The sequence below is a fragment of the Nomascus leucogenys genome, chromosome 8 (genome assembly GCF_006542625.1).
Source record: "Nomascus leucogenys isolate Asia chromosome 8, Asia_NLE_v1, whole genome shotgun sequence".
NCBI classification, from domain to species: Eukaryota; Metazoa; Chordata; class Mammalia; order Primates; family Hylobatidae; genus Nomascus; species Nomascus leucogenys.
This window is the reverse complement of record NC_044388.1, coordinates 108,767,896-108,783,166: the sequence shown is the minus strand read 5'-3', so window position 1 is coordinate 108,783,166 and position 15,271 is coordinate 108,767,896. Positions and strand designations below refer to the sequence as shown.

Sequence of the window (15,271 nt, the reverse complement as noted above, 5' to 3'; positions counted from 1 at the left end):
GGAGATGGCTCAGCTGTCTGAGAGCCGTGTCCGTGTACATTGACCTGCAGGGAGCAATTAAGTTACTGACAGCATCTTACACATACCTCTAGCCTTAGACGTTTTGCCAGAGGGTACAGGTGTTAGCACTAGAGTCTGGTGGTTTTAGTTTTGTTTTTTCTTTTCATTAGTCTACAGAATGGTATTTTTAAGCACTTCTGTGTGGGGGCTGGGGGACACGTGTGCTGTTGACGTGAGTCATGGTTTATTCACATTTTAGTGGGATTGCATGCCTGTCACTGGCCAGGATGTCTGATCTGCTCACTGCTCACTGCAGATGATCACTTTAGAACTGGAGGCATTGTGTCTTCTTTCCTGCTGGCCACAGAATGAACTGAAGATAAAGCAATGACAATTTTAATGTACGGGAGGCCAGACATACAGAATTGATCATTTAGAGCTTATATTGTGAATATTGATTCATTTAATATGCCTAGCCTCCCATACATTATATTAACCTTGGCCCTCTTTGATATGTGTAGCATCAAAGGGAAAAAAAAGGAAGAATGAGTGGATGGTCAATTAGCTTTAATGATGACAAAGTTATTGCCAAAGAAAACATAAAATGCTGTGCATTATCCATCGTAATGAGTGATAGAGTCTGCTCTTTTCTCTGAGTTGGCAGTGCTCTCCATGCAAGCAGAAGCATGTCCCTACCTGCAGGGAACCTGCCCCGCACCTGCCCGCATTCTGTAGAATGGCCGTCATTCTAAAGGCCTGAGTGGGGCTGCTGCAAGCTGGTGGGGACCAGCTCCTGAGGTCTGCTCCTGGTGGCCTGGCATCAGAGGTAGACCCTGCCCACAGAGCAGGGAGCCCCTTCATCCTTATACCCTCCAGTGTCCTCTGGACACCTCACCCTGTGGCCTTGTCTACCAAGGAAGTAGGCCAAGGTCATGTGGTCATCCTGGAGAAATTTACCCCCACCTGCCTACATTTTCACCTCATCCAGTCACCACAGTGAAAAGATACAAATAAGAAAATGAAGAGACCTGTGGAGAAGTAAAATTAAAAAGGAGATACTGGGATGAGAAGACGGCTCGTTTATCGGAAACTTGGCCACTGTTCACATTTGCGTGTCGGAGCCTTGTTATTTCCAGTGAAGCCAGGAGTTTCAGGGTTGAGTGACTTCTCCTTGTGATTGTGTTAGGGTAACCATAGCACCAGGATTTAATTCTTGGGATACCTGGAGGCAGGTGAGGAGTATTGCACTTCCAATTAATGGCAGTCCCTTGATCTATGAATGCCTTCATTTTTGTTACCCTTTTTAGTACAGCGCTCCATCTTCACCTGCAGAATACATCCACCGGATTGGAAGAACCGCCCGGATTGGCTGCCATGGGAGCAGCCTGCTCATTTTGGCTCCTTCGGAGGCAGAATATGTCAACTCGTTGGCTTCTCACAAAATCAAGTGAGTCAGAAACCTGAATGGGGTTTCGGCTGATCTCACCTAATTAACTTTCTGTCGCTTTTTACAGTGGATGGGCCTTGTAAGCTGGTGAAGAGCCATTAACCCTTGTGATCCCTAAATGAGTCCCAGAATAGCCAGTGGCAAAAACTAAAACCCTTAATATCCTCAGCACATGACAGTTTTCATTGTGTTGCCAGACTAAGTCATAGGACGATCTGTTGTACTTGGTTTTCTTTTAGAGAGCTGTGTTTCGTTTCTCCTGCTGTAAGATAAGTGTGTACCATCTTTGCAGCTTCTGAAGGCCTTTTATTCACAACTTTTATTTCTTGCAATTAATGGTTTGTATCTTCAAAGTTGATTTGTCTTTTAAAGAAATAATGCTTTTTACTCATCACACAATTTCCCTCCCCCAGGAAGATGACCCCAGGGGAAATGATTTTGAGGCAGTTGAAATCCACACTACACTCACAGCCAGGACATTCAGCCGCCATCTTGTGTGTCACAGTTCAGCACCTCATACCTCTGTGTAAAGCCCTGGATTCCAGACCTGGCATGCCATGAGCACACACAGCCCAGCTCTCTGTAAATGGGATAGTCTTATTTCTTTTTCCTTGCCCAGCCCTGTGTTTTATGTAAAACATTAAATAAAAATGCAACACTTTTCTCCCCTAAAGAACAGTGCTAGAAAAAAGCACTACATTCTTCATTAGAATGAAAACATCCTAGCAGGCAGCCTGGGGGCCTGTTGTGGGGTGCTGCCCACTCAGTTGCAGGAGCCATGTGTGGCTGTCCCCACCATACCTGCCCCATCTCCCACCCGCAGAACTCTGCCTCTCATGCTAGTAAGACTTTTCAAAACTCTTTCAAGGTTGTTAGCGTGAACACTTACGGACTGAGGCTCATTCAGAAAATGTGCTGTGTGTCCTTCAGTGTTGGGAGAGGCAGGAAACTACTCCTGGTTGTAATGTCAGGGGGTCCAAAATAATAGTTTGGGTTTTCCTTTCTTCAGTGTGTTCTTTATCTTAACACAATCTGTCAGTTGAAAGAGTGGTTTTTATTTGTTAAGGAAGATGTGCATATGTATCTTATTAGTGAAAGAAGTCTCATAGATGAGTCAGTCACTTTTCACCCAGCGCTGCTTCTCCGGCTGAGTTCTGAGCTCCCTCAGCTGGAGGCTGGCCGGCCTCTCTTTGCTGTCCTTTCAGCATCGAGGCTGACACCCACCAGGCGGGTGTACCAGGAACCCTGGAGAAGGTGAAATGCAAGCCTGCTGGCGCAGCCGGTTTCCTTTTCCTCCCTGACCCTGTTCTCACAGGCTGGGAGCCCGTCACAGTGCTGCTGGTGGCTGCTTTTCTCTGTCATAGGAATTTGTGCACACGCAGAAAGCATCTTTAGAATTTTGTGTTGTGACCCCACAATAGAAAATGTAGTCACCACACCGTAACAGCCTGTCAGTCGCTCCACACTTCTTTTCCTCTTCCTTCCATTCTAGAGCTACAAATTCCATTCTCCTGTTCCTTCCTGGCCGCAGCTCCCTGGATGTTCCTCCATGCTCGTTCACTTTCCATTCTCCCATTCCTTCCTGGCTGCAGCTCTCTGGATGTTCCCCCATGCTCATTCACTTTAACATGACCTCTTCCTAAGAAAAATGAGTGACAGCAGTTGCAGAGTCCAATGATAATTGTCTAACGCCAGAGTTAACAGCAGAGGTGCCTCTCTCTTTCTGCTCTCTTCATTTTTCTCTAATAACACATTCAAGTAGATTGCTATGAAGGGCTCAAATATAAAGCTAAAATTGAGAAGGGAAAACTGATTAGCAACGGCATGAAGTATTAGGGAGTCAGGTATATTTTAAAGACATAACAAATACCATCATCTGCTGTGATGATCTTGTCTGGAAAAAATAGTGTGCCCGCATTTATGTGACTCCTTTTTTAATCCCGCATTAGAAAGGAGACAACTCGGTGATGACGCCACCTCTTCCAAAAGGAGGAAGTGTAGGTCTTTTGGGGAGGAACTCTACAGGGTGGTGGAAGAGCATTTGCGTGAGGAGGGAGGGTCCTTGCGTGAGCCCCACTTCACTGGCGTCTGCTTTGAAAACTCACTTGTGAGGGGCCTGGGCCTGGACTGCTGCCTGCCTTGTGGGCGCACTGTAATCAACTTAAACAGACCTCAGAATCTGGGTTATTACGTTGCAGTCATGCATTGTTCTTCCCAATTTCTGTTTGAGGAGAGGCTCTACATTTGCTATATCTATACGTGAACTATTTCTTTGACTTAATGCGAAACAACAACAAAACCCCTATTAACTAGTTGCAAAGTGTGCAGTGGGAAGAAGCAGACTTGAAAGTTTTTAGAATCCACAAGGTCGACTCCTAAATATTTTTTCTTGAGGAGGAAGCATGTGCATGTTTCGTGCCTGAGAACATGAGAGCCAGACAGAGGGGCATTGGGAGGGCTGAGGCACCACAGGGCAGATTGGAGAAGGCAGGCCGAGGCTCTCGGCAGCAAGGGCCAGCACGACAAATGGCTGCCCGCCTTCGTAGACCGAGCACTGCGGTGCTGGCCCTGGCAGTTGAATGCAGCAGACAGGGCAAGAGACAGGTTCCTGGGCCATTGCCACCTCTGTCTAGATGCTCAGAACTTTGCTTCTGCATTCTTTTGACTTCTTTGTATTTGTCAACTTCTTAACTTTTTTCTGCCTCCCCTTTAAATGTGTTTCTAATGAAAATCATCATTGGTTTATTAAAATGTAAATGCTTCATCAAAACGTGTATTTCTTAGATCAGGCATAAGACAGTTCCTGGAATTTATTTATTTATCCATCTCATTTCATACTAAGGTGAGGTGATTCAGATCTGTTGATGGACCCATAAATAATCATAGTAGATTTGCTTTGTTCCTCAGAAGCAGCAATTTCTTAGGAAGAGGAAGAAGGCCCTTTTAAACTGTAAATCACTCCAGTTCCCTCTCAGCTCCTGTTTGCTTAGGGTGTATGGTTCCCCGCCGTCACCATGTGGACACACAGCATACAAGCCACGCTCCGGCTGGAATATCAGCACATGCATTTGAGAACACTGCCTTTCTGTTCTGTGGCATATTTAGCTTTTTGTATTCCTGACTGCAAGTGGCATTACTCTTTCTTCTTTCTGCTTCAAGATTTGACTCCAAATTCTTGCATTTCTTTTATTTGTGTGTTTTTCCTCTTTTTTTTCTCAAGAAAAAAGTGATGAATAGAAGCAAATCAGATAGACCAAGAAAAAGATGGGACTGGGCTCTGTTTTCACCTTCCCTCAGGGTGCCAAGCACAAATGAGCAGCGAGTTCAATACCCATGCATTCCTCTCTCCTATGAAAAATAGATTTCCCTTGAAGTCAGGGCACTCCCTCCGACTCCTGCCCTTTCAGAGCATGCTCTGCCTCCTCTGGTTGACTCTTTGCTGCTGTAAAAAGGCTTCACTCATCCATAGGGCTGTGAGTTGGCAGCAGAGAGAGGATGCTGAGGGGTGAGGGCTGGGGGTGTGTGCAGGGAGATGACACATTTCAGGTAAATCGCTGTCAGAGACGTGACATTTTCATTCATAGCCTTGTCAGAGTAACCTGTGGGTGAAAGGGGGAGAATTGTCTTCTCCCACCTAAGAGGTTGCCATTCATGTTTTAATTTGCTGTTACATTTTCAAAAAAAAAAAAAAAAAAAAAAAGAGCACACAACAAAATCATTTGTCTTTTTATGATCTGTTTCCCCCCCAGAACTCCTTCTTCTCTTTCTGTTTCTCTTTCTCCCTGGGGAAGTATCTTTTCAGCAGCTCACGTTTCTTCCTTCATCTCTGACACGCAAGTCTCTCTCTGCTCCTCACATTCAAATGCTGTGGCCTTGCAGGCGATTGGGTGAAGCGGGGGCTTTCCAGACTCCACTGCTAGCAGGTCTGACTCTTGTGTTCTGGCTCCTTGTGGCTTCTGTTGCTGAGTGAAGCCCAAGCTCTTGTCTCAGTGCTTGGCACACAGCTCTGGCTTCGTTAGAGATCCTTTGGTCTTCACCCCTCAGTAATTAAGAGACGGGGGAGTGAAGCTCCTCCAGGGTAGAAGAAGAAAGGCCAGTGCTGCTGTGGACAGGGCTTTGTGCCCTCTTTACCCTCACAGGGGTGTTTACCCCACAGTGGAGGATGTTTGGCCACCCTTTTCTTCCTTTTTTTTTTTTTTCTCTTCAGTATAAACTAAAGAGACCAAGATGCTTTCTGTTTCATCGTCATCTGCTCAAATCAAGGGAGTGGATCAGTGAGTGGGCACACTTGTTTGGTATTCAAGATTTATTAAGAAATAATGACACAATCTCTATTAAGGAAATTCTAAATGTGGCCTATTTTAAATTCATCAGAGAGGAAATACATTGTCAGGAATATCATCCTGTCCCTTTAATATCATAGAGGCCCCCTTCTCAATTCCGAAGAGTTTAGGAAAATATTTCCTTTCCTGGGAAGGTGTCACTTCTACTTCATGTCTAATTAGCTCAAGAATAGGCCAGTTTTGTGCATCAAGGTCTTGGGTGTTTTTGAAAGAGCAAAAAGTTACCTTGCTGTGCCCTTCCTTTTACAGCGTTTCTGAGATTAAGATGGAAGATATTTTGTGTGTTCTGACAAGAGATGATTGTTTTAAAGGGAAACGATGGGGAGCCCAGGTGAGTTTTGTTATTTATTGTGCTCACTGCCAACAGACGTGACTCACTTGATTTGGGGTAGTAGAGACTTTGTGTATGGGTTACTTCCTCTGTCAAGCAAAACATTTATTTTAAGAACCATGAACATTAGATGAGGCAAAATCTTGATTTTTTTTTTTTTTTTTTTCTCATCTTTGCTTCTGGATGCGTTTGCCACTCTCATCTAGCGAGTGGGCTACGGTCCATTCTGGAAGCCTGCCAGACAGCAGCAGGCTCCCCAGAAAGGAGGTCCAGGCCAGAATAAGTCTGGAGGCAGCGCCACACGCTCAGCCCCGGTGGTCCCTGTCCAGATTTCTCAGCAAGGACGGCTGCCTAGACCTGCCTATCCCAGACAGCGTGGAAGAAATAAGTATCTCTGTGTCTCCTTTCAGACACACTTAGTTCATCCATTTTTTAATGTGTGTGTGCTATCCACAGAGGAAGAGTAAAGTTGAGATCATTAAGAAGAAAAATTTTTATTATCCGTGCAGTTCCATATGGAGATTCTGAGCAGGTGCAGGCGGCCCTGGACACCCTCTCCTGCCCCTTCTCTTAAGGCTGCACCCGACTAGATCATTATTCCCTCACCCATCCCACCCCCTTACTCAGTATTCCCGTGTGTGGGTGCAGTGTTGCTATATGTAATTTTGTCTATGAGATATTAATCACTTGAATATTTTACATTTGTTTTTGTATGCCTGAGGATGGACCGGAAAATCAGGGCCAGATAGATCAAGCTTAAGAGTTTCTTTCATGCTTTAGCATGTGCCTGTATTTGGATCATTATTCTCCCTGAGCAGGGAGGGACCCCATTTCACTGACCCTGACTTAAGTTCTCTTGTTTTAGAGAGCATCTAAGGAAATGTATGTAATACCAGGAGAGGAAATAGCCATAGCCTCTATTAGCAAAGTGTGTATTCCCAACCTAGGACTGTGCTACACTTTTTACTTGCACGGTCCCATTTAATCTTATAGCAATCTGAGAAGGTAGTGATGGCCCTAATTTATAGATGAGGAAACTGAGACTTAGAGAGGTAAAGGAGCTTTCACAGGGGCACACTCATATGCTTTAGTCATTCTGGGATTTGAAGTCTTAACTTCAAAGCACATATATTTAACTGTATACCAATATGCCTTTATTAATATTAACTAAACTAAGATAATTGAATCTTTTTTTAAATAAGGAAATGTTAGTCATTTTTAGAGGTGAAATTTGATCAACCACAGCAAAGATCCCTGTGAACAATAAAAGCTATTAAAGACTCCATTGGTCATCAGGTTACTTTAAGCAAGTCAGTGCTTCATATAAGACTTGTAAGCCTCTGGACCACCCTTTATTAAGTTTGTTGTTTAGGGGTGTTGACCTGTGACCAGACAGATCTTCATTGGTCTTGGCACACTTCCGTTCTTTTGGAACTATCATAAATTCTAGTTAAGGGGCTTTTTTGGTTTCTTTCTTTTTTTTTTTTTTTTTTTTTTTGAGACGGAATCTCGCTCTGTCGCCCATGCTGGAGTGCAGTGGCGCGATCTTGGCTCACTGCAACCCCCGCCTCCCGGGTTCAAGTGATTCTCCTGCCTCAGCCTCTTAAGCAGCTGGGATTACAGGCACATGCCACCACGCCCAGCTAATTTTTTTGTATTTTTAGTAGGGACAGGGTTTCACCATGTTGGTCAGGCTGGTCTCGAACTCCTGACCTCGTGATTCACCCGCCTTGGCCTCCCAAAGTGCTGGGATTACAGGTGTGAGCCACCGTAGCCGGCCTTTTGGTTTCTTTTTTAATGTTCCCCCAGATACTTCATTATGGCTCCAGGGCAGCTCTGTGGCATCAGCAGGCAGCAGATGGGAGGAGGCAGTGTAGCAGAGTGGCTAAGAGCATGGCCTCAGGGTCACGTTCCTCATCTGTTACCAGCGTGTGACTGGACCTTTCTTTTTTTTTTTTTTTTTTTTTTTTTTTTTGAGACGGAGTTTCGCTCTGTCGCCAGGCTGGAGTACAGTGGCACGATCTTGGCTCACTACAACCTCTGCCTCCCAGGTTCAAGCAATTCTCCTGCCTCAGCCTCCCAAGTAGCTGAGAATACAGGCGCATGCCACCATTCCCACCTAATTTTCGTATTTTTAGTAGAGACAGGGTTTCACTATGTTGGCCAGGATGGTTTCAATCTCTTGACTTTGTGATCCGTCCACCTCAGCCTCCCAAAGTGCTGGGATTACAGGCATGAGCCACTGCACCTGGCCAGGACTGGACCTTTTTAAGCCTCAGTTTCTTCTCATGTAAAGTCGAGATAAAATAGGGTTCTTCTAAGGATGTCAGAGGATTGTGTGGGAAATAGTCCTGGAGTCCCAAGTATAAAGCATAGGACCAAAGGGCTTTTTTTTTTTTTTTTTTTTTTTGAGATGGAGTCTCGCTGTGTCTCCCAGGCTGGAATGCAGTGGCGTGATCTCAGCTTATTGCAACCTCCGCCTCCTGGGTTCAAGCGATTCTCCTGCCTCAGCCTCCCAAGTAGCTGGATTACAGACACATACCACCACGCCCGCCTAACTTTTGTATTTTTAGTAGAGATGGGGTTTCACCATGTTGGCCAGGCTGGCCTCAAACTCCTGACCTCAGGTGATCTGCCCGTCTTGGCCTCCCAAAGTGCTGGGATTACAAGCATGAGCCACCGCACCTGGCCCAAAGGGCATTTTTTATTATTACTGTAACTATCAGGATTATTTGTAGTCATACAAGTTAGTAGCAGATGTGGAATTAAAGCCCAGACTCAGGGACATGAATCCCAGTGCCCTTTTTTGCTGTATCATAATAAGTGGCACATTAGCATCTGCCAGCTCTCCAGAAATAAGAGCAAGTAGCACAATTACAAAGTGAGATGGTAGGTTTGATCAAACTCAGTCTCAGGTCTGCTCTTTCTGGGCCTGGCATTGGTGTCAGTCTTTATCCCCGAGTGCAGATCATTTCTCTCCAGGGAGTTGATTGTTGTGTGTCTGCACAATGCAGGGAAGCTGTAGAAGGGCAGGAAGCCTCTCCTGAAGGACACATCCCCAAAGAAGGAGTGGAGCAGCTGCATCTCCCTCCACTCTTTCAGCAACAAGCTACAGTCATTTTTTTTTTGGTAACATCTGTCCTTCTGTGGCCTTGCAGCATAAATTCTTCTCCTTAAGCCTTTTCCCTGGCTTGAGGCCAGCCTCAAGGACTTGCTGAGACTTGAGGAGCGGTTCTAACTTCATGAGTAAGAGCCAGGTCCCAGAGTCAGACAGATATGAGTTTGAGTTTGAATCTTTGCTTCCCAGCTGTTAGCTGTGCAATCTCAGGCAGATTATCCTCTCCCCAGTCTCAGTTTTCCCATCTGTAAAACATACAGTTGCCGTGAGATTTAAATAAAACGAGGCATAAAGTGCCCTGTAGAGTTCCAGACCTCATAGATTCTTAGGTCAAGAAACTCAGTCTCATGATCTCAGCCCCAGCTCCTACCTTGATAGATAGTAGTGAATGCTTGGATATTTTTAAGGTTTGGTGATTTTTTTTTTTTTTTTTTTTTTTTTTTTTTTTAGAAAAGCTGAGCAAGTTTGGGCTTTCATGATATAACTGGTTAACTTAGAAAGCTAAATTAACCATCCTACGTTGTAAGTGTCATGTTGGTAAAGACCTGGCTTGCTGAGCCAAGTTTAACTTGAATTCAGAGGAAAAAGAAAAACTAAACTAAATTGACTGTGTTACTAATTATCACATAGATATACACAACCTGAGAGAGTATTTTATGTATGATTCATGTCAGTAGTAAGAAGAATAAAGTAGATGCTGGATACAACTTTTAATTCTATTGTGCATAAGAAATACCACGTGTCTTAATTGCTGTCCTCAATTTGAGCAGTTCTCTAGCATGTGAACTAATGCCAGGCATGTAAATGTGGGTTCAGTAGCTAGGCCTTTCGTTCAGATAGCCAGACACCTCATTACAGTGCCCCTCTCCTTCACCCAGCGCGATTGAAGCCCATGGTAAATGTCCCTTTGGCACATACATTTTTGGGCTTCTGTGAACAGAAAGAAAGCGAGTGAAGCATCTGTAAAATGTATATTTCATATTTAGGTATATAAAATATATATAGCTATGTCTGGGTGTGTGAATGTTCACCTACCTACAAAGAGAATAAATTTGATCTTTCAACTTTACTGGGAAGCACTCAGAAGGTTCTAGGGACCATGGGGGTAAAACTCAGCTTGGCAATAAAGTGATTAAAACAAAACCCTTCCATTTAGCTTAAAAATACCTTGGAAGTTGGCAATATCAAGGTGCAGGCTTTCACAAAAACCTGCCACCTTTGCTACTACTTTTTATAATAAAAATAGTCCAGCCTATTTATCTTAGACTCATCTGTTGCTTCTTGATAGGTGTGAAATCTTCATCATCAAAGTATACACACACCCAACCATGTTTTTCCTACAAGCGTTTTTGTCCTATGAAATATACCTGTAAACTTATCCTAACAAAGGAGCCGTTGCTGGCATTGCGAAATCTTAAAATAAGTTTAGAGCCCCCTGCTCATCCTTTCTGATGGCCTGTGTTTTCCAAGATCAGTAGGATATTAGAGACAAAGGTGCATTGTGTGCGGATGGATGGTTGGAAATGTGTTTTTCTAAACTACCCATGGTCCACTAGTTGAAGTTAGCTTCATTAACCAGTACTGACTCTGTGTCTTGGAGGGTGTGAGAGCCAGCCCTGCCAGGTATCTGTGTGCCCTCAGGGATTTGACCCGCTCTCATTATAGGAGCATTTTACCTGTCGGGGGCTGAGATGGTGCTGCATAACTCTGCCCCCCTCTGTCTTCAGTTTAAATTTAGACTGTCCTCCCCAGAAGACAACTGAAAAATACCTCATTCATTCTCAAGAGGGGCAATTTTAAAATAAGGTATTTCTGGAAGCAGGGGTTAGGGAGGAGTAAGATTTTTTTTCCTAAGTATTATATATTGTTTTTTTTTCTGCCATTAACTTTTTCTTATATTTTACTAAAACTGACCTTATCATTTCAAACCTGTGAACCTAGTTCTATCGTGTTTTTTTCCCTGCGTATTTCGCTTGTATACACACTCACATTATATATATGTAATTTTTTTTTTTTTTGGTTGGGAAGAAAAGATGCCTCATTTTGAAACCTAAAGGGGGGAATAAGAAAAGCCCTTTGTAATATATTGCCATATTATCACTAAATCCCCTGACAGTTGTGACACAGAAGCAAGTCACCTGTCACTTAAGCTTGAGGTCTCTTTAATTTTCTCCTGGAATTCGCACCAGGCTGTCTTTAATTTGAGGCCTTTATTGGAATTCTGAAACCTCTCTGCCTCCCTGGCTCTCAGATCTATTCTGAGAGCTGTTACAGAATGTATACAATAACCAACAGAGGGATTCGGAGAGGGCTGGAGCTCTGTTTATTTAACACTCTAGAGGGATTTTTGTGCTTATTCGGTCCTGGCTGCCCGGCTTTCAATATCGCTTTGACAACCATTCTGCCCTTCTCATTAATTTTAAACAGTTAAAACACAAGAAAAAGAGGAAAAAGTTTTCATTATTAAAGTGCTTTACTTTTTAATAACAGAGGATTCTGTCCGCCAGGGGAAAGGGCATCCTCGCTAATTTCACATTCATATTAAAAAAAAAAAAAACACAGGGAAGGTGACAGTTGCGCTGCTGAGGTGGCTTAACGAAAGGAGGGCAGCAAAAAAAAGTTTGTGTTTCACATCAGTTAAGGGGGTAAAAAAAAAAAAAAATCCTTGTTAATGACAATAGCAAATGTCCACTTTGGTAACACGGCTCCTGAGTGACTCTTCTCCTGACATTTTCGCGGATAGAACCCTTAGGGGGACCTTGTATTGTACTGTGAAATCAGCGAGACTGTCATCAACCAAACAGGTAGCAGGAATGATTTGACTAAACTAAAAACATTTTCACGTTGCTAAGTCTCTTAATATAGAGATGAACGTTGATCCAGAGAATGAGGCTTTTTCTTTCTTCCCCTTTGTTCTTCCTCTGTCAGCCTTAAAGGTGAAAGAGAGGCTTGGGGAGTCTTGGTGAGGCCAGATGCAAGCGCTCATACACCATCCTCTACAAGGTTAAGCAGCACGACCTGGTCTCACTCTGGATTTTCCCCGGGGACTCACACTGGGGTGGCGGGTGGAAGTAGAGGCACCAGCACCACTCAAGTGATCAGTGTCACTTGGCAGGTTGGCCTCATTGGGTGGAAGAATCTGTGTTCTCTTGATTTCACATTCAGTAGAAAGCACTCATGTTTGTTTTAAGATATTGGAGATAAAAGCCACTAGTTTTTAGCGGGGATATTTAAAAAGGAAATTTATTTCCCTGGTACTGTTAAAGGATGAAAAGAAAATAATTGTCTATTTTATTAACATTTTCCATCTGTAGGCTCTTTGCATGCACACAGATGCTACTTCTTACACAGGGACGATTTGCTGCAAAGATGCAGGCAGTCTTTGAGTGTGGTGTCCTGGAACAGCCCACTCACTCCTTAGTAGGTTCCTGGCCACAGTGGCCATGGGCTGGAGGAATAAATCTGAAACACTAGAAGTCTGAACCGCTCTAGGCACTGAGGAAGCCTGCTCTGAAATTCAAGGATAGAGGTAACTTTTTAAGGCAGAATTTTAGGCAGGTCACTGTGGAGTGCTCATGAAGATAAATTGTCAGTGTTCCGCTGATGGGTATAAGGGAAAGGTGAAGATTCCTAGGAGATCCAAGACCCATTTGAAAACAGCTCATGTTCAGTGATGTTTTAAATGTCTGAATTGGACTTGGAAAATTCCAAAGTGTCTCCAGTGGTCTTTGATTTTGAACATGCATGGTAAGAGGTCAGGAAGAAAAGTAAGTGAATAAGTAAACAGGCCTGATCTTCTCTCTCATAAAGCCATCCTCATCTTTACTTGACTTTAACATCTCTATAGCTCCCTTTTTTTCCCTAGTAATATTGAAAGGATTACCCTTGTTGGCCCCTAGGTGGTTACTGTGTGATTTTACTGTTATTAAATCTATTATAAACTGCTTCATTATTCTTGACTTTGACTCTATCTCTCCTTTAATCCTTCCGTCGCCCTCTCAGAAATCCCATGCTGTTGGCCCCCAGGAAATCCGAGAGCGAGCCACAGTCTTGCAGACGGTATTTGAAGATTACGTGCATTCCAGTGAGAGGAGGGTCTCCTGGGCAAAGAAAGGTCAGTCGATTTCCTAGGTGCTTGCGCAGTGGATAGCCCAGCAGAGTGCTCTCCCCCACCTTCACCCACATACCCCCAAACCGGTTGAGAGGCCAACATGGGGGTCCCTGCTCACCAGCCAAAGCCTTCAATCTCCATAATTCTGCAGGGTTTGGAAGCAGGCACAGAAGGCTTTAAAGTGATATTAAATGTTAATTTCATCCTTCCCCGTGTTTTGCACAAATGAGGCTTTATCTTGGCTTATATCAGGACTAGAGTTTTGACCCAACAACTTGGATCTTAAGGATCCGTTTTCCTCTTTCTTTGAAAACCAGATAGAAGATGTGACACGTTAGTAGAAATAGTTGTAGAGATGGAAATTAGAGATGAAGGCCAGAGCTGGAAATATCAGACCTAAGCAATTCCTATTTGAAGGCACAAAGAAAAATGAGAAAGAACAGTACTGAGGAGGAGCCATAGACCACGAACCCAATTCCTGGGAAATTTATAAAAGAGTTAGGTATTGATTTAGTATTCAGACCCTTTGTAGGATAAGTTGGCTCCTGGGATCACCATACATTAGATGTGGACTTCACAGTTCACAATGAGTAATAAGCAGTGCATGGCTGAAGGGGGTTTGTAGTCACTGGTACTTTTTATCGTGGGATGTCTTAGCCAGAGACTGACCATGTCTAATGAGACTTACTCCATGCTGGAGGATGCACAGGGTTTTTTTGTTAGTTGCCTGCTATTTTGAGAAGAGTGCCAGGCTGGCTTACCAATATCGGAATACTGTAGCATCCTTTCTTTTTATAAATAGAAATGCTTTAAAAACCATTCATTTGACAAATATTTATCAAATCGGGCACTATTCTGAGTGCTTGGAATGCATGAGAGATCAAAACAAAAATCCTTGCTTTGTGAAGCCAGCATGTTAGTGGGGTGCAGGGGCAGCAGACAGTGAGCATAATAAACATAATAGATTAGTCCGTTTAAAGGTGACAAGAGCTATGGAATAAGTAGAAGGAGATGGGGGAGGTGAAGGGGTGACATAGCAGAGTGCATTTTTAATGGGGTCAGAGTGAGCTTCATTGCGTAGGTGATACTTGAGCAAAAACCTGAAGTGGGATGAGCCCCGTGGCTCTCTAAAGGAAGGGCATTCTGGGCAGTGGGAGCCGGTGCAGAAGAGCTCGAGGAAGGCAGTGTGGACGGAAAGGGGGTGCTGGCCAAGGCAGAATCACGTAGGACTTTGGGTCTTGGTCGGAATGAAGGGGGAGCAGAAGTGTGGTGGGATCTGACTTAGGTTTGAAAGAGATCACCTGGCTGCTGTGTGAGAATAGACTCTAGCAGGGGCAACTGTGAAAGCTGGGAGCCTGGCTGAGGAGCAATTGTGGTCACCAGGAAATATAGATGAAAAAATGGGTTAGTCAGCAAATATTTTCAAGGACCTGTTATATACCTTTAGCACATTACAATTGCAATTATTGGTTGTCGTTAAAAATCAGAACCACACAAGGTAAAAGATGAAGTCCCAGTAATTGCCACTGTATATGTACTGTATATCCTTCTAGACTTTTCTCTAATAATATCCTGTCTTGGCATTTCCCTAAAGGGAATTCAACAATTCCCAAGGGTTTTCCTACCTTGCTACCTCTAGAGGAGTATTGCTCTATGTCTCTCAAGAGGAATAGGGTCTTTGTCACAGTGTAACTCTACAGAGTTTGGACCTTTGATGAAAGTTAGGCAAATTCAGCTGGCTGTGCAGTACGTAACAAGGTGTTGTGCTGCTGAATTCCAGGGTTGGTATCAAAGTTGCAGTGGAAAGAAATAAACCCACACTGTCACCTTCGATTTTGGTGTCAGTGATGCCTCAGATATTTTGGCAAGACTACAGCTCTTTCAAGGTGTCTCGGTCATCTGAGTAGAAGTTACAGTAATT

The 15,271-nt window shown here is 43.8% G+C and overlaps 1 protein-coding gene across 6 annotated transcripts in view; it reads left to right on the top strand.

Annotated features, from left to right (window-relative positions):
• The window catches only part of DDX31 (DEAD-box helicase 31), a 77,529-nt gene that overhangs the window by 38,876 nt on the left and 23,382 nt on the right, over nt 1-15,271 (top strand). The window contains exons 16-18 of one of the 6 annotated variants that reach the window (XR_004031466.1): nt 1,333-1,447; nt 6,040-6,121; nt 13,242-13,353. Coding sequence is in view for 3 of the 6 variants with exons in the window: in XM_003276784.3 (XP_003276832.1) it covers nt 1,308-1,447; nt 6,040-6,121; nt 13,242-13,353 (334 nt within the window). In the remaining 3 variants the exon portion in view is untranslated. Of the gene's footprint in view, nt 1-1,307; nt 1,448-6,039; nt 6,122-13,241; nt 13,354-15,271 lie in introns of all 6 variants that reach the window. The other 5 variants (XM_003276784.3, XR_004031464.1, XM_030818087.1 and 2 more) reach the window with 5 other exon arrangements.